This window comes from Xiphias gladius, chromosome 22 (assembly GCF_016859285.1).
Source record: "Xiphias gladius isolate SHS-SW01 ecotype Sanya breed wild chromosome 22, ASM1685928v1, whole genome shotgun sequence".
Lineage (NCBI taxonomy): Eukaryota > Metazoa > Chordata > Actinopteri > Istiophoriformes > Xiphiidae > Xiphias > Xiphias gladius.
In genome coordinates this window covers 12,842,464-12,865,202 of record NC_053421.1, presented here as the reverse complement: position 1 = coordinate 12,865,202, position 22,739 = coordinate 12,842,464, and the positions used below count along the sequence as shown (strand labels likewise).

At 40.1% G+C, this 22,739-nt stretch overlaps 1 protein-coding gene across 1 annotated transcript; it reads right to left on the bottom strand.

Moving 5' to 3' along the window:
• Positions 1-910: 910 nt before the first annotated feature.
• Positions 911-21,349, bottom strand: LOC120784690 (tumor necrosis factor receptor superfamily member 11B-like). Its single transcript, XM_040118688.1, has 6 exons — positions 21,276-21,349; positions 11,861-12,085; positions 10,209-10,353; positions 4,760-4,975; positions 2,388-2,612; positions 911-2,298 (listed from the first exon to the last, which is right to left on the bottom strand). Exons 1-6 carry the CDS (start codon positions 21,321-21,323, stop codon positions 1,904-1,906), a joined length of 1,254 nt encoding a protein of 417 aa, XP_039974622.1. The 5' UTR covers positions 21,324-21,349; the 3' UTR covers positions 911-1,903.
• Positions 21,350-22,739: the final 1,390 nt, after the last annotated feature.

Below are 22,739 nucleotides of genomic sequence, written 5' to 3'. Positions count from 1 at the left end.
CCATAAAGGTCTGATAGATGGACTGCTGCTGAGATTTTGTTTGAAAGGAATACACACTAACATGTTGGCAAAGTTGTACCAGTGTGAGGTAAAGCGGCTCAGCAAAGCATCGTTGAATGTTTTATGTGTTATGTGTTTATTATGCTCGGACTGAAAGTGTTTAAAATCGATTGGCACACCCATGTTGGGTAATTAATAGATGTTTATATTCTGGCAAGACAAGAAAAGAGTCTGAAAATCTGTTTTAAGTTAATTTATCTCGTATGTCACTTTGAACAACATGATGGATGTAACTTTTTCTTTTACATAATACAAACATTAAAATTAAATGTGTCTCAGTGTTTCAAACGGTGCGGAGTGCACAACACATTTCTGTGGCAACAGAAACATTTCTGTCTTCATCGCTGTACTGCAGCCATGGATGTATCCCAGTCAAACTGCCTGTGAGTGACTCTGACAGCTCCCTACTCATGACTCATGCAAAGAGTCAGTCCTTTGATTCAAATCAGCAGGTTGGTTTCCCTCCATCTCAGGATAGTCGCCATCAGAGGACGAAACTAAACGGACCACCAGGTGATACTGTTGATTCATCAGGAACTTGTTCAAATATTTTCAGAAAAATGTGTCTTTTGAAAGAACAAAGTAGTTCCAAGTGACGTGTGGTTACACATGGAAGTGTTTAGTAAAGTGGATAAAGATTTATTAGTTCCTGACAAGCGGCTGGTGGTAGTGTGCCAGAGTCCTTTTAGCTGATATTGTTTATAACATGAAACAACATTACAATACAAAATTAAAACATTAAAGAAGGAAATTTCAGTTGTTTAGCTTTTTTTGTTCAGGTTTTTGGAAAAAAAGACCAAAGTCAACCATTCATCTGTCTGCCAGTTGCCAATTTATGAAGACAATGCACTTTTACAAACTGATTTTAATCAAATCAAATCATTTGACATTAGTGTTCACAAGTTACACGAGCTTAAAGAGGACCAGTCGAGCATATATACAATACAGATCATACATTTAATAATATAAAAGTGATAAAACAAAATATAAAACAAATATCACCTCATGAACTTGCAGCATTTGGAATCCAGTATTTCTGATGAAGTAATAAAAACAAGCCTTTACATATTCAGAAAGTAAAACTTTTTTAAATAGAAAACAATTGCACTCCTTTGTACATTCATAAAGCTGACAATTTAAAAAAAAAAAAAAAAAAAAAAAAAAAAATCGGATGAGCTTTACTTGCCAGCAGTCCAGAACAAACCAACAAACAAAGGAAAACTGTAGAAAATACATGTATTTCATTATGAAACCAAATCCTTCCTCTCAAAACAGCGAGAAAGCAACAATAATAAAAACACAAAATCTGCCAGCCCATCATCCATAAAATAGTGTGCTATTTACATCTTAAATAGTTTTTTTTTCACAGACTCTGGTCAAAAAGTTTCCAGGAAACTTTTTTTTTTCTTAATTTTTTTTTTGGTCTGCCTGGAGTACACAGATATGATGGTGATGGTGTTTTTCTTTATTTTAAGGCTTATTAGATTCATAACTGCAGACAGATACTGTACACTCAGGGGGAAGCTGTTAGCATCCCTTTTAACCTCCTTATTTTGGCATAGGTTCTTGATGGAAAATCAGAGATGGAAAGAGGAATTTACCTTCCCATCTTGCCTTTATGACAAAATACCTCTAAGCACATTGCGCATAGCTTGATATCATGTGGTGATATCGTAAAGACCTGACATTATCATGTGACCCATGTCTGTTACTCTTTCACATACATTTATCCTCCTGCTCACTGTGTGTGTATCTTTTTGTGTTTGTGTGTTCACTATTTGACAAAGCATTAGTGTCTGTTTATGCTTTTGATTGCAAATATGCAAATGTACCTCCCATTTCCTTACTCATTTAGTGGCTTATGAGCTTTAAAACACAACTCATCCTGAAGCATACTGACAAACATCTTTTCATACATCTTGTGCGCGGAGGTGGTTCCTATGATGCGGCTGATCTTCTTCAGGCCTTTCAGCAGATAGCGTGGTGCCCCCTGACTGCGCAGCACCCTCAGACTGTGAGACAGACCTTTGACTAGATCCAGTTCGAAGTTTGCTGTCTTCCAGAGGTGAAGAAGCTGCAGGATGTACTGCCTGGGCAGGCAGGTAGAGACCACGGCCCGGATGTCCTCCTGCTGAACTTTCACCCCTGGCAGGCTGTCCGTGACCTTCAGGAGGTCATCTAGGGTCAGGTTCTTCAGGCCATTGCAGCGGGAGACCTTCCTTTCACAGTGGTTCACACCTGGAGGGACAGGATACAAACATTGATACACAATTGCGGCGCTTGAACAAGAACAGGCTTTAACTAAAAAGTGCAGATTTTGTTTGTACCTTGTATGATGCCGTAGAGTTTGTCCTGGTCTTTGTTCTGCTCCCTCCACAGTCGCAGCAGGTGAAGGACCTGCTGCTGAGGTGAGCAGGCCTTCTTCAGCCTCTCCAGGCTCTTACGATCCACCCTCCGGCCCGGAAGACTCTCCAACAGTCGCTCCAGGGGCACCGAGGACAGTCGCAGCGAGGCTAAAGACTGGAAGACTGCCTCCTCACACAGTGTAACATCTGGAATAAATTGAAAGAGACAGACAGGGAGAGTGGGCTTTAAAAACATTTTTAGATTTTTACTTTATTATCATTTATTATTACAACATACAGTAAAATATGATCATGTCGATACATATTCCATGAAAAAATGTTGCAACAAACTGGTGGAGCTGCTGGACATCTGACAGCTTAAAGCAAGAAAAGATAACATACAATATTCTTACTCTTACAAATAAAAAGTTGAATTCGTAAGCAATGAAATGCAACTCTGGTCAGTTCAGCACACTCTGGTTTTGTTGAGACACTCTCACTTGGTCTGGTATGACCATCAGCTAATGATAGCAAACTTTAAATAGATATTACTGTGTCACTGACAATACATTTACCATTATCCAGCATTTGTAACCTGTGGCCACAGTGACTGCTGTAAAGGAAAAGCTACGGAGTCTCACTTCAATCTTTTCCGACTGTGGCCTTAGTACATGAGGATGAGTGGAAAACGGGGATGAAAAAGTGAATGTGCTTTTACTGTTTATTCTATTCAACTTAAAGGTACGCTTAGTGGATGGTAGCTTCATAGCAGAGGGCACATTATACAATTGGACCAATGACCCATTCAATCAAACATTTTTCTTGACAGGTTTCCTTCATGGGACACAGGTTTTAGACTAGATTCTGATTACATGGTTTGGTCTCCACAGAGTCCCATCAGCCTATTATATGTCTGGATTTGTTGTCTGTGTGTATGTTTAGCGTGATGCCTTGTAACGAGACCATGGTCTCGTGAAGCAAACTGAAGTGAGCTGCCCTGAAATTTGCTGTGCTTTTTTCTGCCGAGTTGCATCAAACGTACGCCTACAACATTTCATGATTACGTGTATAAGATCTCTGCAAGCCAAGATCTCCTGAGCCCTCCTTATAAGCTAAAAGTTTTTTTTTTTGAAGAACACCGTTTTCTTTTCTATTTCTTTTTTTGATATCGGGGAAACCTTAGCCGTACCTGCTCTCATTATAGACAATCCCAACTTGACATCAGTTATATTTCCAGGACTTTCAAAGCCGAAGACGATGAAACTGCAACTATCATACAATTACAAAACATTTCTGTATTCATGCATGTGTGAAAATATTTTCTGATTGGCTTGCAGAACCTGAGGGACACCAGTAAACATGAAGAAATAAAAAGGTTAGTAAAACCGATGTTGTAGTGTAGTATGATTGAGTTTAATGCGAAGAGGATATTAGGCTTGTTTCTCGGATGTCTGGATGTTTTAAGTGTGGCTTGGTCTATAATCGACACTGACACTCTGGTGGTTACTCCAAATCATGTAGCAACTTTGGGATTCCCAACTGCTTTCAATTTTTGTATTTTTGCTCATAAAGCCTGCTAAACTGTTCCATGATTTACTGCAGAAAATCTGTGGTTGTGTAGTCTGCAGGAAGACATTTTGTGAATGAATGTTTGAGGACAGCATCACCCTCCCTGAGGGATAACAGCTCTGTTTGATTTCTTCTAAGTTTGGTATACGATATGCATGAGTGTGCGTGGGCCTGTACATCTGTATGTGTGTGTCCTTCAGCGACTGTGGTTGCTCAGACCGTGGGAATTCAGTGTCACATATGAGGCTTCTCCTCTAAAATTAATCACTAGCATTTGTCATAGTGAAGCCCTGAGTAACAAAGGCTAACCAGCTCATCTCTCGTCTCATTCCTGCTTGACCCGGTTTCCTCTATTATTGCAGTTTGAGGATGTGGCAGTTAAAGGGGTAATTGATCCATTATGGGTCATTATGACAGTAGTGCTATAAACACCCCGTCCAACCCTTTAGTCTGGCTTTCCTCTCTTGTGTTGGTTTTCAGGCACGCAAGAATTTGGAAAAGAATTGAATCCGGACAACAAACCTGACCAAGGAAATCCCCTGCCTTCAAGAATGAAAATGACCACATGTCTGAAACAATTCAGTTCTGACTGATTTCAAGTTGTTGACAATTGAGGTTTCCTCGGAATCATTATCACATGTGTGTATGTGTGTGTTGTGTATACACTGTACTCTCTCTTTACCCTGATTCCAGCGTGCTTTGGTCCTAAAACCTCTCATACGATTACTATTAGTGATTGAGCCCTACCGCAGCAAGTTGTACTCTACAGTATAGTATGTTCTCACCAGTGTGACACGAAGTGTGATGCCGAGAGCACTCCAGTGCTGCCGTCTTGTCCTGACTGCCACAGAGGCTGTCTGAAGTGGACGTGCCCCATCTCAGTGTCTTCAGGCCCAAATCGGAACAGTTTCCGTGGGGCCGACATGGCTCGGTGGAGGAGCCGCCGGCGGAGAAATGACCAGCGGGACAATGCTCACAAACCGTGTCACTCACTGGTGTACCTGGAGGAGATACCCACAGGACGGTCTATTAATTTTATGAATGAAAATATGATTGTGAAAGAATTAATAGAGTTTAAAATTTTTTGTGTCATATTTTAAAGCATGAAAAAATGCAGAATTTTTTCATCTGTACTATCAAAAGTTTCATCTTATACAATTCAGCATTTTTCAGTGTGTGAACATGATATGCAACATTTAGCTCATCAAACAGGACGATGTGATTCCAAGAACTATAATGACGGTAACGTGACAACCCATCAGACTGGTGATTCTGAGAATGACTAGCATTGGTCTTACTCACTACTAAACCTCTGTAGTTTCTATATCTTGTTTTCAAACCACAAACTTGGCTGATGTAGCACATGCAACATGAGTACAGTTACTATTAACGACATGCAATTTAAACCGCACCGCAGTGTGATTTGTCAGCAGATTTTTAGATTGACTGACAGGAAAAGTAACAAAACCCCCCAACATTAATTAATTAATTTTTTGTAAAAATACCTACTTTAAAATACGGTAAAAAATAAGTGAAACACTTCTCAGGCCTTTAGCTTGAATATTATGTGCAATAATGTATAACATATGTACAAATTTATCAAAATATAACGGCATTAAAATATGAAAGCTAAATGTCAATCTAAATTGATTCAGAGGAAAAAATCTTGAATAATTGTATAACATTATCACATTCTAATGACTAACTTCATAATATATGTAGTAATAAAGTTATATTATTCACAAATAATATCTGAATCAAATAAGAAGAATTTACTGTAATATATTTCACTATATATATCTTTCATTATTAGTTTCCTTTGTTTATTTCAACATCACTAAATCCTTCCCAACTGGTGTAATAATGTGATTTTAACCCAGTAAATGATACTATACTATATAATATTTTCGCAAGTTACGCCATTATTCAGTAGGGACCATGACGAATTTACAGTAAACCAAAAGAACTTCTGGTTTATGATGTACAGCATGCATGATGATATGACAACCCATGTAGTGGGTCACATCCCCATTTTATTTTTATCTCAGAAGTGTTGAAGCGAAAGCGTTGTGGGAGGAGGAGTTGTGCTTATCTCAGATTTAACCTTTGAATAGTTTCCGCTATTTTGATGCAGTGTGTTCTTTCTTGAAAACATTTCACCATTTAACATTAGAACATGAAACCACCAACTGATATGCATAAAGCAAAGTGCTAATTTTTTGTTCCCCGGGGATGAGAAAGGATGTACAGTACAGGTCTAAGAATGTGTCAGCGTACCGGTGACATAGTTTCATATGCTGGCACTAACCTTTTTTTCGTTTTCTTTCTTAGAATTTCCCCCGTCTATACAAAATCAGCATGCTAGCACTTTACTATAAGAAGAAACAGCTTCAGACGTCATCAAAAGCAGTGACGCTTGCTCTACTGCCTATATGATGAGGGGTATATCAATTAACTAAATTGGATGCATAGATTAAAAAACATCCATATATAAAGAAGAGTTGAAATGCTTAGTCTATTAATCTACTAGCCAACTGAAGAAAGTTATTTAGCATCTATTTTGTTCACTGATGAATCATGTAAATAATTTTTTAAGCAAAAATTATTTTTTAAAAATACCCCATTTTCAGCTTCTCAGCTGTGGGGATTTGCTGTGTTTCTTTGTTTTATGAAATAGTAAACTTAATGAAAACCTGATGACTCCAGATCCCTGGCCAAATTCTGCCTACTTTTAGTATTACTTTATTATCATTATCTGTTTTAGTCTTCTTCCATCTGTTGTCTAATTTTGTATTGTTTTGTCTGCAACTTTTTGTGCTGCCGTCTTTTCCAGGTATCCCTTTCAAAACAGGTGTCCAACCCTAATGGGGCTGAACCTGTCTAATAAAAATTAAATATATAATAATAATAAATAAATAAATAAATAAATATCTTTGGATTTCTTGGACAAAACAAGCTATTTAATAAGATTACATGGGTATTGATAGGGGGTATTGATGTGCATTTTTTAATAGACCAGTCTATGCTACTGCTCAATAAAAAAAAAAAAAAACAGTTTCCAAAAACAAGATAAACCAGCTAGAAAGACTTAAAGTCCTGCACCAAGAAAGAGCAAGGATCAACACTAGAAAAAGACAAATTAGGAGATGAAGAAATCGCGTCATAAATGGCATGTGTCATTGGAAGACTGAACCGTGGGTTTTCTAATATCCTGTGGTTTAAAGATCTTAACCACAACTCAAGGCATTACATAATAAGTCCTTCAGCATCAAGGAGGGGAATCCCCTGAAATGCTGTCTAATGTCTGCAGAATCTCATTAGACTTTCAAGTCCGATTGTAGATCCATGTTAGAGGAATTTATGGAAAATGTTGTGTCATCTCTGAGCGGTGTCAGCGCTACAGGGGTCAGATAATAACCAGCATCCATGGAAAAGCTGCGTGTTCCAGTAGAAAAATCCTTCTGTTCACTGGAATGTTGAAATTCAGCATCAGCCTGTCTTTATGTTGCCCACAGTTACTAGTGATGCCACCAAGGAGATAATCTGCAAGGAATACCGGCTCAGATATCCACCATGGTATTGACATCCTTTGTTTCACCTTGCTTAATAATTAGCTAAGACAGTAATTGGTGATGTATTGTGAGGGAAAATGGGGAAAATGTAATGACTGACGTTGACGTTGACACCACAACAGAGAACCTTTGATTCCTGCACAGGATGCAACAAATGACAAACATTACTCAAATATTCTTGTCGGTTAAATTCAATTTTCTCAGAAAGAGAAAATCATTTAATGTATATACAGTATATGCAGATAATAAAGTACTGAAATGAGATAGCTCAAAAGGATCTGCAGCGATCTGAGATCTCAATGACAGATCTTTCCCCGAAATGACTGCAACGAAATCTTTCCGGTAAACAATAAATTCGAATCTGTTCAGGTTAAGCCTGGCTTCAGTGAAATCTAAGAGGAAGCTTCAGGAATGTAAGGGAAAGGTTATGTCATTTTATTGAGACAAAAAAATAAACTGATAATGTGGGTCTTTAAAGGTTCCTCTTTAATTATGCTGTAAAATATACATAATGATTTATGAAGAGGAACAAGTTATACAGCACTATTTCTATAACAGCTAACATTGATTAGACAGATGGTCATCCCTTTCAACTGATGAATGAATAACATCATAGCCAAACACCTGTTCCACTGTATATATCACCATCACTGATACTCCTGCAGACAGGAACTTGAGAATTCAAGGGAACTGAGCGTGACTTTTAAAGATAAGCTAAACTTCTCCCAAGGATTTTACAATTTCAGGATTGAGTTTACATTTATTTAAGGCTGACACACATCTTACTGTTGCAGAACATATCCGATATTTAGCATTACCTCAGGTAGAACCCACAATTTATGATTTATTAGAATAAGATATTGTGGTCAATACATTTATGCCAGATGTGAATTGCGCTCACATTACTAATATATAACTGTACATTATTTAAAGATCCCATATAAAGAAATAAGAATTAGTCAACTTCCTTAACTCAGATAAACTCGCCTTAAATCAAACACGAGATTTACTCAAGTTCGACAGATAAACCCACGTACGTACAGTGCTATGAGGAAGTAAGGCTTCAACGGAGTCAATGGAGCAACACATAAAATCATTCTAATTCATCGGACACACATTACACACAGGTGAAAAAAAATTCATTATTAATGTCCCGTGTGCATATGCGCCCTTATGATATGAGGAGCTATGACAGCATGGGAGTGCTGAGTTTGAGCCAGCTCAGACTAATATTCATCACATGGTTGTTACAAAAATAGAAGTTGTACCTCAATGGAATTAAATGATGCTGCATTACAATTACTAACATGACACAGTTAACACACACGGAAGGGTGTATTTGCGAGGGCATGGAAAATATCAAGAGGTCTCCATACATGACTAACGGGAGGATGACTTTTTTATTTCCACAGCTACTTCATGAAGCCCACCTTTCAGCCTACCTACATCATCATGTTGATATATCATCTTCACATCACTCATTACTTTTTGAACATTTCCTCCAAACTAGTTTTTTTCTCTTTGGACCAAGGTCCATTCAGAGCCCATTAAAATTTAATTTATCTCTCACTGAATCATGCCCAGTACTCTAACTCAGTTCCAATGACATAATATCACAAATCAAGCGAGGCGTTACATCACTTTATAGAACTTGACACAACAGAACTGAAAAACATCTATTACAGCTTTAACTGGACCTAGTGTACTTGAGTACTACACATCCAGTGAGCTTGTCTAGAGCTAGAATATATAGTATGTCACACAATTTTTAAGCAAAACTGCCCTGTCGCAGAGAAGGCCAGGTGTGGAAACGCAATAAAGAAATGGATGCATGTGTTTAACATTCTCACAAACACAAACAAACTCAAAATCACCATCTCGTTGCTTCTTCTTATCAGGCAAATGCATAAAAGATTTTTCTGCTAGAAAATGCTGGATGTGTGTTGGGGGGTAGATCAAATAAAAAATAGACTATTAGCTGGCAGACAGAGAGCTTTTCTGCTTTTCTAAGAAAGAGTCGGGGTTGGAACAGAGATGTCAGCATTTGGAACAGATCTGATTCACAGAGGAAGGCGAAAGCGACAGAAGGGCTTCCAGTGATACAAGGAACAGGACAGCTTAATGTGAGATAAATCCAGCATATTTGGAACTGAACTGACTTGAAACAGTGGAAGAGTAAAGCAGATGAGAGGATTAAAGGAGAGACAAAAAACAAACAACGCTGGGTTTCTACTCAAAGTACTGAAAACAAATACAGTACACATGGAACTGTATATAGACGTGTACATATGGTCACAAACTCTCATTCTCACAGATCCACATTTATCCCCACAAACACACACCTGCACTGCCCCTTTTTCACATTTAAGACATAACAATGAGGCAGTGGGACATTTTTTCACCAAACTAAACCAGTGCTTCCTCCCAGGCTGTGTGCTGACTGAATTCCTAATTTTCTCTGGTGCAGCACAGATACTGTACCTGCTTTTATTCATTGGTCTTTCCGACTGAACTCTCATTTATATGCTGACCAGATGGACAGAAAACCCACAAAATAACCGAGTGTCTTGTGAATCAAATATCCTATGTAAAACGAATGCAGTCTGCCAGCACACGTGACTTTATCTGTTATTAATAATCATAATGTTAATCGGAGTCTTACCTAAAGCTGTCACTCCGTAGCCAGGTGGACAGGTACTGTGTGTGATGCAGAACTCCACCACTAGGTGGAACCCTGGAGCACACTCACACAGCTGGTCGTGAGTGCTGTTGCACTGCTGCTTCACTAGCTGCCTCTCCTTACACACCTAAACACAACAAACACAGAGGGGCACTGTCACACACTACAAACCTATTAACACCGATGGGTGCCGAACATATGGTAGAGCACACAATTAATATGTACATATACGCACAGCAAACGTGCACGGTAATGATTTGTAAGACAAGGAACAGGTCATGGTGAGTATTATGGTGCTGCTTCACAAGTCGTCTCCCTGAACACATAGTTAGGATACAAACACTGCCTATCAAAAGTTTTAGAACACCTCTATTTATCCAGTTGAGGCTGGAATTTACATGGTGCAGTGTTTCAGTGTTTCTGAAATTAAAGCAGGGAAAGACTAAATAATAAAGATTTTAAAAAAAAGTGGAATTTCTATGATGGAAATGAAACATTGTTATGAGAGTTTTTCCCAACACTGTTGCAGAAGTTCCCATAAATGTGTTGCTCTTTTAGGTTGCTTTGCTTTCACCTCCTGTCCAGTTCATCCCAAACCAGCCCCATGGGGTTTAAGTCTGGAGACTACGCTGGTCTTCCATCACGAGAAGCCACCATCTGGTTCTTTTCATCTAATGTATTGGGTCATTATCTTGCTGCAGTATGAACCCCTGACCAACCAGTCTGTCTTCCCTTTGTTACTTTCCTTTTTCTCACCATTCTGAAAGCAATATACAGTACTACTTGCTGCAGTACAGTATTGACCTAATAATGCATCAGAGGGTGTAGTCACACAGTTTGTTGCAACACTGCAACATTTACTTCCATTGCTGCAGGAAAGATCTAAATTCACCAATCCTTAATCCCGGAAAGAATGATCCCTGTTTCAGTTTTTGGTGACCTAAAAATTTGTACCATTTCAGTTTATTCACCGGACTTGAACTGCTGAAATTTCAATAAAAACTGGAAAAATGGGGGTGTTCTAAAGCTTGTGACCGGTAGTGTATAGTATCTTGACAAATAATATGAGGGGCTTACTATAACAGGAATTAAAAAACAGGAAATAGCAACATATAGAGCTGACCAGTTGTCATATTGCATCATTTATCCAGAGTGGAAAAAACAGAGGAAAACATCTAAACTCTGGGGGAAGATCACTGTACCAAAATCAGCCCATTCAGACTTTATTTTTAGTAACAACAACTGAAGTGAAACCACTGGTTTCAAAAAATGACAGATGCCGTACTAAAATGTAAACAAACAGTATGGTCATGCATCTAAGGAAAAGACACCAGAAAACCCACAGATGAGTAGCATAAAGGACAAGCAGTAGGATAAAAACATTAAAAGGATATTGAACTTTAGCAGAGTTCCTGACCGTGATGTGCTGCGACTTCAGATTTGGTTGATTCACTCAAGTGTGAGTGGATACACAAAAACAGGCGTTTCTCATGAAAACTATTAAGTAGTGTCAGTCTCACTACTTAGTGGGCAAAGTGCCTGAATAAAAAAGTGCAGCTTGGGGGGTCTATTAAAAAGAAAAACAGAAAACTAAGTGTTGAGATCATGTGTAAAAATGTTTGCCTCATACATACCGAGGTGCAGTATTGGCACTTATCCCCCCAGTGCCAGTTCTCAGCAAAATGCCTCTCAGGACAGGGCTGGCACTCTGTGGGTGCGTCAGCGGTGCAGTGTCGTTTCACCGCTGTGCCCGGAGGGCACTGGTCACACAGGAGGTCAGATGTCACAGGGTCGCGGTACTGGTACTTTGGCGGTAAGGCCTGCTGCTGGAAGGCCCATGATAGGGAGGCTGTGAAGAGCTGCAAGAGAAAGAACGCGGCAATGAGTCAACAGCAGTGACAAAATCTCTAATGAAGCCCATCTCGTGCACAGCTCTTCTTTGGCTAAAGGTTCAGATATTTTTATATTTTGGAGCACCCGCCAACCCAAAGCTTCCAGTAAGGAAGAGTTGAAAGGAAGGTCAGAACTTTAAAGTTAAAGCTTCTGGTGGACACACAGTGCTAAAGTGATTTCCTCTGCTTTACAGAGAGCAGTTCAGGAAATCAGAGGAGAATTTCAGCAGCAGTTTCACGGACACGGATAACTGCACAGGACCAGCCTTTTAAACAGTAATGACAGCACAATTTGCTGGAGGCAATGTCGACCCTTTCTATTGCCTCAAAGCATAATGATTACTTTGCAAAAAGCTGTGAGCATGATTTTATCCATGATTTTATTAGACCTGATTAGGGTTTCAAATTTATTTTCTTCCACTTTTGGCATCTTTTCTCGACATTTTAATGGTTTTCCAAAGCTTTTAACTGAATTCAGATGTTTCAGTTGTGCCAGCATTCTGCACATATTAAATTAAAATAAAAAGCGGATTATAGACATTAATTGTGCAGCCCTGTGTTCTCTGACCTCACCAGTGTCAGCAGCTCTGCAAGATAGACTGATTTGTAGTTGAAAAAGCATCTGACGTGATTCAAGGCTGATTCGAGACAGCACTTTAATAACGCCCTGGGGCAAGAGCTCACCACACCCATATACCCCCCCCCTCCAAAAGCAACCCATCCATATGGACATGCTGTACAGTGGGTGGCAGCTAGAGGGCCTCTGAGATGGACATATGTAGCTCTTTCCCTCAAAAACAAGCCAATGTATCATCACCTGAGCAGGAACTGAAGAGCTTTGGCTAAACCTAAAATCTAAGATATCAGTTGGTGGGCATGTTTGACATGCAGCCGTGCAGCTGGTCGAGGACACATGCAGACCAGATGTCACACAACAGGCTCCTTCCATCTGAAGGCCCGCAGCGATTGATTCTCTGGACTTTCCCGTTGGCCAGGATAACAAACTAACGATAGGCTGTCCTTGCATTGTTTTTTGTCGATGTGTATGAGTGTTCGTGTGTGTGTGTTTGTGTGTGTGAATGTGGTTTTCTGCTTTCCACCATGTTTGTGTGTGTGCATCTTCAAAAACAAATGAATCCATACAAAACGCATGCGAGAATGACTGTGTTGTTGCATCTGTGTATGTGTGTTTGTGTATGTTTGTCTGTGTTCATGTTCAATTACCGTCTTCCTCAGTGTTGATCTGTGTGCTCTGCGGTCTCCTCTCCTGGCTGCTGTTCATAAAGAGAACTGTTGGAGGTTACTGGGCTTTCCCAATTCACCACCAGTATACAAAACACTCACCCACTCTGTTCTACAGTTTACCCCTACCGCACAACTTTTATCTCCTTCCTGCTTGTGTGTATTTGTGCTCATCCCATTTACCTTAAAGTACATAACTTGCAACCACAAAACACTATCTACTACATTATGTGAACGAGTTTGCGAAACATTTCATCCAAAATGTACGCGTGTTTATATGAGTGTGTGTGTGTGTGTGTGTGTGTGTGTGTGTGTGTGTAGAAGAGACAGTGTGCAGTGCAGCTGTGTCTTCCCTGTCTGCCATGTTGATATATTCCTGTTTTGAGCACTGTTCATTCTTAAGGAGTTATCAGCCTGAAATGATTCAAAAACACCAAAAAGAAAAAAATGTGTAGGTTTACTTTGAGTTCTTCTTTTTTTGTTTCCGTTTTCAATGGAGGTCATAAAAAAAGATAGTAAAAATAGACGAATGGGTTTTGCACACCATAATAGAAACCCAAGCTTCAAACAGCCTGGCGAGCGCAGCGGTTTTCCCGGCAAAACATATTGACCTCTGAGCGCAACTTTTGGTTGAAGCTTTCATCCACAGCGACTCGCTGTTCAGTACCCTGACTGCATGTTTGTTTGTAGCATGGGTGGCCCCAGCAGGAATCAAACGCATAATCATAGTCTTGCTTTTCAAATTAAGAAGTGTATGTACACCCTATTAAGCCGTACACATCCAATCAGTTCGGCAACATCCGGAGGATGGAGCGCACTGAGGGACTGACAGAGGGTCACCTGGGTTTTAGTTCGAATCAGGATGAGTTTACCGGCAGAAGTGGATCCTCCTCTGTCACCAGAGCCAGTGAGCCTGGGCACATGTGGAAGTGGTCAGGTTCGTATTATTTTTCAAAGCCTTCATACAACACAGTAGTCTGGCCTTGACTTCAGCTACAACATATAGAGCAAAGCAATTAAGGGAAAGAGTAAGTAAGAGTAATGTAAGTTAAAAAATGAAAGCACATATACATGCTCAGGGATGTTTATGATCAGATCTGAGAAATCCCTTTTAAAAAATGAAAAACACACGATGGCTCAACTCACCCTCACACATCGTACATTACACAGTATGTCCAGTGCACAGTCTTTGCTGCTTGTTATTCACTCTTTTATATTTTCTGATTTCATGCCCCGTTAAACCTGTGCGACAAAGTAAAGGTAGTGCACTGCTAAAATAAAAATAAAAAAGACTCACACTGAATACCAGTGTAGTCTGGCATCAATTAGCCTCTACATTCTACACCTAGCTCTTAGGAGGATATTCAACTGACATGTCCCATCTAGTGAAATTGAACCCATTTATAATCGAGACAAGCAAGAGGCTTTTACGTGAATAATTTCTGCTCTGTTGTCCACACTGGGTGATCGAGTCAAACTCAGGTCAAGCTAGATTTTAAATCTAAGGTTATATGACATACACGTTGAAAATTTCCATTGAAAAACCTGGGAAATGTTTAATTTCTTAAGTAGAATTTATTTGTTATCTGGTCATGTCACAGAAACACACTTTTACAAAACCAGCCAGCACAGTAACTTTCTGCAACAGAGGACAAGAGAAACCGTCAACTTTTTAAGAATGAACTTAGTGGGAAGATGTCCTGTGGTGTGTGAGAGTCCATCTCTCAGCAGCTAAAAGAGATATCGAACTTTTCACCCTCCTTGTCGCCTCAGAAGCTGCCATGTGACGACATGGCATGGATGACCGCTGGAAACCCAAATTACAAAGCAGCTAGGGGCCACTGACAGCCATAATTATACTGTTAGCATCATCAGAGAGAAGCTCTGCAAGAGGCATATCCTACATGCAGCACGGCCAACGAAGAGGAAAGGATCGATAAAAGGATGAAGGTAAAGATACAGTCTTACCTTCCCTGAGCAACTACCGTGAAGATGCCCTTGAGCAAGGCACAGCAGCTGTTATGTAAATGATTGTAACTGATTAGATCTGGATGCAAAGCTGTTTGTTGGAAAAAGCAGGCTCACTCAGTTGCCTTTTCCCAGATAAATAATGGTTAAAATAAAAACACTATATATTTATACTGGTTAAATCATCCTTATTTTCATCTGATACAGTTTGGTTATGTAATCTATGCCAGTAAATCCCATTTGAGCCGAGTTGAGGGACAACCTTGTGTCTTTTGCAGAGCAAAGACCATTTTACCAGTTCTTTAACAAAGAACATGTGTTATTTCACAGATGTTATCCACTTGAATGAAACAAACAACAGCACAAGTGTATTCCAGCCTGGAAGTGTGGTTCTGGAACAAGGAGATGGACCACGCTTCCCGCATCAGGCAACACACGCGAGACGCGGAGAAATCCAGCCAATCCACTGCTTCTGCAGTATGTGTCTATCTATATAAATATACTTGGACCAGCAACACATTTAATATCTCTGGTTTCGCAAGACAGGGTTTTTAAGACTCAGGAGGGTTTTTGTTCAATATAATCTCTGCAGTGATTTATAATGCTGACAGATGGGCGGTAGCGGCATAACTACAGAGTTCAGATACCTGACAAAAATAGCCTTAAGAATGATCACACATTCTTTCCATATGAGCTTGTAAAGAGAGCAGCATCTACACATAGTAGGTGGTAGTGTGCTTATTGATTTTACACATCTGCAAAACCTCATTGAATTAATTAATAAATATAAATTGGAGCTGAAATGTTTTTCACTGGAAGCTTTGCGCTGACGATACACTAAATACTGTGCTAAAAACCACAGGCCAGGCAGCTCAATAATGCATAATATCAGTGTCTTATCTTTGCCAAACACGTTCTGATTTGTTTTCATGTGATACAAATGGTAATTAGATAAATATGATACAGATGTTTAGCAGTCGGCAAAAAACTCAAAAAATAGCATATAACAACTTTTTGTAATTCAGTAAATCACAATTACATTTTGAAACAGTAAACATGCCCTCACTTGTGTCAGCAGTGGAAATATTGAAAAATGCATCCAGAGGAAATCAGCCACAGTATTTAACTAACTTCCAGCAGACAGGGTTAAGGCTCAGGGTTACACACTGAATGTGAAGCACACTGAAATTTAAAGACAGAAGAGAGTCCCGGTTTGGCTTGCCTGAGGTCAGCTTTAAATTCATGGCATGAGGAGAAGAGCCATCGCACAAAGGGTCCAAACCACAGGACACCAGCTTATCCACTAGGCACATGGCTTCAGTTAACTGTAGAACGCAGGTGGTCTGAGGGGGGATTCCAACTCTTGGAAGTGTGTGTCTGCGTGTGTGTGTGTGTGCGTTGGTTCATGTGAATATGGGATATGGTCTTTTTTCACTCATACAGAGACAGTCAGAGACTATGGGACATGGTGCCGTGATATATCGTGTTAAGTCTATTATCACACAGTTATTGATAATCTTTGATGAAATTCAACATTGACTATATCAATAATCCAAGCAATGTTCACTCTATAGACTCATCCCATTACCTCAAACCAAAAGTGCTTCTCATTTTTAATTTGCTGCAAAAATCTAATTTATGTGTGTGAACAACATGAAACATAAAATGAAAATTAAAAAGGTTTTATGACTGTTTGGTAATTTAACTAAACCCAGACAATCTGCCAGTATATTGCAAAGGAAGTTGAATCTGTGAACACATTTTTCAATTCTGTTTTCTCATGTATAATGTATATGTCATGTCCATTGGAGATAAAACGTCAATTAATTGAGTAATCGATCAGTGCAAAAATTGATTAAATATTACTCAAATGTGATATTTTCTCATTCTGTTTCTTTTCTAAGATATTAAACTGAATATCTTTGGGTTTTGGGCTGTTGGTCGGAAAAAACAAGCAATCTGAATATGTCCATTTGGGCTTTTGTTTGTTTTGTTCCTGATATTTCTTGACATTTTATACAACAAATGATTGATAATTTAATAGAGAAAATAATCATGGGTTTCAGTCCTCGATTTTTATAAACAGAAAGATTTTTTAGTTCCTCTCCCTTGGACCAGGGATTCAGACCAATGACTCTTTTGAAACAAATACAGAAAAATCCTCCAGTGTCACATGAGTATAACCATTAGTGGAATGTAACTCAAGTACTGTACTTAAGTATATTCAATGCTACTTTATACTTCTACTCCACTACACTTCAGTGGGAAATGCTTTTTACTCCACTAGATTTATTTGACAGCTATATATATGAATTACTTTACAGATTAAGATTAAAAAAAAGGAAGAAAACGTGATAAGCTCATAAAACACAATGCAATCTTTAAGATGAAAGCCAGAGTGATGCCTTACAAAAAAGCAGCGTCTAGTTGGAAGATGGAAGGAGTTGCTAGCAGTTCCACCAAAGAGACATTTGACCTTTAAACTTCTTTGATGGTTTCACTGAAAAAAACTTATCCAATGTTTAAAAAAAAAGCAACTATCCAAAAATGAATATGGCTTTGTGTGGCAGAACCATTAATCATCCCCAGACCCTTTAGATTTATCTTGTGACCCGCTGGAGGGGGCCCGAACCCCCAGGTTGGGAACCACAACCCAAACTACCTAACTGTATATAAAGCCATTCAAAGTAGCTACAACTGAGCCATTCTGCTGTGTAACAAGTACTTTTACTTTTGAAAACTTAGTTTCAATTAGCTGATAATGCTTCAGTACATTTACTTAAGTAAGATTTTAAATGCAGGACTTTTACTTGTAATAATGGGAGTATTTTTACAGCATGTTTTCGATACTTTCACTTAAGTGAAGGATTTGAGTACTTCTATACAGGACGATATTTTGGACTGATTTGTCAAACAGATATTGATATGGAAAAAAAAACAGTGGCTGCACTTATCAGAATACTTTACACATTTAAAAAGAAGGACTTCAGAGTCATATTTTCTGGCTTTCAAAATAAATTTAAATCAAAATAAATCAAACTCTCCCCATGTTCTGATATACTTAGTTTCAGATAAACTTTCACCTGGGACATTTGCATCTCATCAGTCATGTTTTTTTTAATGTGACTCATACAGGAGTAAGATAAAGCAAAGATGAAGGAAGGTGTTTGCCCACAACATTAATACAACAGCTGTATCTCTTTTGCCTATCTCTGTCTACTCTTTGTGTCTTTTAATCGCACATACACACACACGCCCACACACACGTCTGCTATCAGTACTACTGTTGATGGAAAAGGGGAAGTTATGTGTGCGGAAGCAACTTCCAGAGGTAATCATTGCTTTCTGAATAAACGTTTGTACTTGTTTGTTTAAAACATGTTGATCCTGTACCTTTACACACCCTCTTTTCTCCAGTGTTTGTCTACAAAAAAAAAAAAAAAGAAGAAATCATTTTGAGCCGGTTTGGGAAAGTGACCTCTCCGTAGCTTCGCCTGTCTGCATGTGAACTTGGCCCTAGGTTTAGGGAAGTTGGCGGCCGATGCCAACGGCCAACACAGAGAGTAAAGGAGAGGAGGCATAAAGATAATGGACTGATGCCAGGCAGGCTACCTAACTGTCAGATTGGCTGGCAAAACAAGTAGAGAAGTACAAAACATAAGTTCGTCAGAGCCTCGCTTTTCCACCACAAATCGCATGAAATGTGTCTATGCAAAAACAAAAAGACCGGCCACATCAACTACTAATTTAGATGTCTGTTCCACTGACATCGTCCTGCGAGACCACCCAAACAAAAAGGTGTGTGTTCTCAGCAGACAGAACAACCACGTGTCAGGAGCATGCAGGGGGACAGGAAGAGCCCACACATGTACGAGGTGCATTTTCCGCTGGACTTCTGAGCCAAAACAATATTTTGGACACAAAATCGCAGTGTCCCTTTAATGCAGAATTACATACAGACAGACTGAGTTGGTGTGTGTTTGACAGGCAGAAAAAGAGGTGCAAAGGGATGGGGGATCCAGAGGGGTGAAGACTGACTTATTGGCTTATTGATGTACTTATTGATGTTGACAGTCAAGACTGACTACGTGGTTGGACGACTGACTCGCTCGTTGTCTGAATAGATGCTTGCCTGGCTGGCCAAATGACTGCCTGACTAACTGAAGGACGAATGAACACAAGGTCACAAATGTAACAACGAAATATATGACCATTTTAGGTAAATTGTAGAGTGCCGACTGCAGCGGGGTAGAGGAAATAATTTGTACGGATGGTAGCACATTAAATGGTGAGAGAAAGTACATGTGCACACACACACTCATTTAGATTTCACTGCCTTGCACACCTACTATCCAAACACATCTATTGCCCACATTACTAACTAACCATGTGCGGCACAAAATAGGATCTCTCTCCCTCTCACTCACACACAGACAAGCACACATGCAGTCCAGGCTAGATAGTGGGTCCAGTGTGTTGTATCTACCATGTATAATCTCTTTCTGCCCTGATAAGCATCTGTAGGTGAACATATGCAAAACCTGCAAAGGCCCCAATGCAGCACAACATGCAAAACACACCAAAGGAAATAACTGCTCCTAGCCCTGAGGCGCACATTTAAAAACCCCTTGAGAGGCTTGGCAGAACGAATTAGTGTAAGGACAGACCTACAGCAAACACCATCTGCTGGCAACACACCACATTACTCTATTTTGAGAGCGTAAAGTTTCATTCATTTCAAACATGCTGCAGTAAACACAATGAAATGTGACCCAGAGTAAACGTTCATTCATTGACTTAAATCAGAGGTCTTGTTTGTCGGTGAGCGTTCACAGCAGTGAATAAAAGGGCAAACAACCTCCAATACAAACAAAGCACCACTTATTTCCAAACACTGAATTTTCTTTGAAAAGATCTCACAACCATTAAACACTGAGAAACACTCTACATTCGACACTTGCTCTCATTTGTGCCACACGCCTACAGAGGCAAACCTTAGAATATTATACAAGCTCTTGCACCAGCTAGACGCATCCCATCCTCAGCGGTTAAAGTTGAACCGAGTCTCTGAAACGGCCTCAGCATCAGCTGGATATGACGTGCGCGGGCGGTGCGTATTGCAGGGCCGCTTCGTGGAACCGCATTATATTGCCAGGTGTTGTTTCAGTCCCCGTGCCCTACATCACGACGATTCCCGCCAGCCCCAGCCAACTGGGTTTCGGTGTATATCCCCCCCTCCATTCCCTGCTGGCGTTTCACAGCAGAAAATCTGCCCCGGCGAGAGAGGGTTTCCCCTGCGCCCGGCGAGAGCGTCATGCAAGTACAGGCTACTACACAGATCCGGTGGCCCACTACAGTGGAGGAGTGTTACCTTGAGCTTTTAGGTGCGTCACGCGTGCATGCCATTTTGGGGCAAGGAGAACGCGTGCTGTCTGAGTACGGACCCAAGGAAGGCTCACGTGGCTTCATGTCTAAAACTGCGAGGGACCGCGTCTCTCCTCAAAACCAGCGATGGCGTAAAACGAGACCGACCGTGACGTCGACAGCCGACCGGAACGTCAAATTTCAGAAAACTAGACTGCAGCTCGGTGGGGAGGGGGGCACCGCGACTTTTTGGCCCCCTGGGGTAAGTGAGACACCATCACACCGCCTGCACGGACGCACGCTGTACAGAGGCAACATGCCTATAGAGCACCTATCCTGTATTATCCTTGACCGCGAATACATCTGGACTAATGCGGCAGCCCGTACCCAACTGACTCACACAACGAACTGCGAAAAACGAGCGTAGCGCAACAATAATCCATGTGTCGCAATTATCCCTCCGGACGACAGAACTTAAGTATAGGTTCGGTTATTCCTTCAGTAAGAAGTGTCGCTGCCATCCAGCAGATCGGATCGGGCCAGCGAACCGCGCAGAAGAGCAGCGGAGACTCTGGTTACTCACCACTATCAGTTTCATGGCCGGGTTGGAGTTCGCTATCCGGGCGCTCATCTCCACTGCGTAAAAGAGAACTGCGGTGTGATGGGATCTCCATCACAGATCTACTTATACAGTTCAGAGAGAGAGAGAGAGAGAGAGAGAGAGAGAGAGAGAAGCATGTGCCCACCCACCTCGCTGTTAAAGCTTCTCTCTGCCGGATTGTGTGTTTGCTTCTCTCCCGTCAGTCCTAAAAATAAATTGTTGCATCCTCAGGAGTTGGGCTGTGCGATTACGCAAAGTAGTGAGTGGTGTTGTTGGCGACACCAGAGCGGATCCCGGCGGTCATCGTTCATTCATGAATCAAATCAGATGGACTCGACTACAAACACAAACATTTCAAAAGAAATCCATAATAAACCCGGCACATGTCTAGGCTATGCAAACATGTGACCCCTTACCCTCACAAATAGTGTCTAGGAATAAGAAAATCAATCCCAAATTTAAAGGTTTTGTATAGAAAACATTAAAGAAAAAGAAAGGCAATAACTTATTTGCTTGGCGTATTCCCTGACTACTGAAACACTGTGACAGAATAATGCGGTGGTGAAGTGAAAGTCGAAAGTAACTCTTTCCATATGTTAATTCTACAATGGTGGTTTTTAGATGACAGCCAGTCTTGTATTACATTTAGTGTGTCAAAGTAAAAAAAAAAAAAAAGGTGCTTTAACTAGTGTGAATAAAGAAACGTTCTCCAGGATAAATGTTGTGACTCCTGCTTTGACAGGATGTAAATACAGGGATTGACAGCTGTTTATTTGGACTAGCCAAAGTCATTTAATAAGATGGGTTCTGCTTATTTGAACATCCGCTGAAGGACCTTGGAAATGTTGTCTCAGTGTGGATGGACAACATGTGCAGAGAAGGGCTGTTGAAGCCTTGAGATCTAAGAATCAAAGATCAAAATATTGTCCGTCTTAAAACTGTAAGGTGGCCCACAAACGCTCCAGGTGTGTTTTATAATATTCCAACAAAAATTCTCCTGCATGTTTTAGAATTATGTAGCCATCAACTTATTTCACTCGCTATTTTTCTTAACTGTTTAATCACCCAGGGAAGCTGCACCCGGAGCCAGGCTATTTTTTCAGCTACACACATTAACATCTGGAAGCTGCCACTTTTCCCCAACCAGAATTAGCACCCCCCCCCCTCTGCTGTGTTGTAAGCTGGACTCATGAGGGGAAATTCATTTTGTTTGGAGAATGTAACAATGACACACTACAATGTTTTATTCCTTTTAAAATCACACTCCAGAGATTGAGACAATTCTGAAAAATAAAACATTGACAGATGTTTCTTTGAATATTTTTGCGCACCAAGCAAAACCTTAATGGCACAACTGCATGTAGCAGGGTGTCTTGTGCCAGTTGAATGTAACATTCTACATTAGACCAATTTATTACTTTTAAAATAATGTGTATGTGCTAAATA

Bases quoted from the DNA above. Each gene is read 5' to 3' on its own strand.
- LOC120784690 (XM_040118688.1), bottom strand. From the start codon at position 21,323: ATGAGCGCCCGGATAGCGAACTCCAACCCGGCCATGAAACTGATAGTG. The intron at 10,354-11,860 runs GTATGTATGAGG...TGTTGTGTTTAG, and splicing joins AGTGCCAATACTGCACCTCG to GTGTGTAAGGAGAGGCAGCT. The intron at 4,976-10,208 runs GTAAGACTCCGA...TATCTCCTCCAG, and splicing joins CTACGGAGTGACAGCTTTAG to GTACACCAGTGAGTGACACG.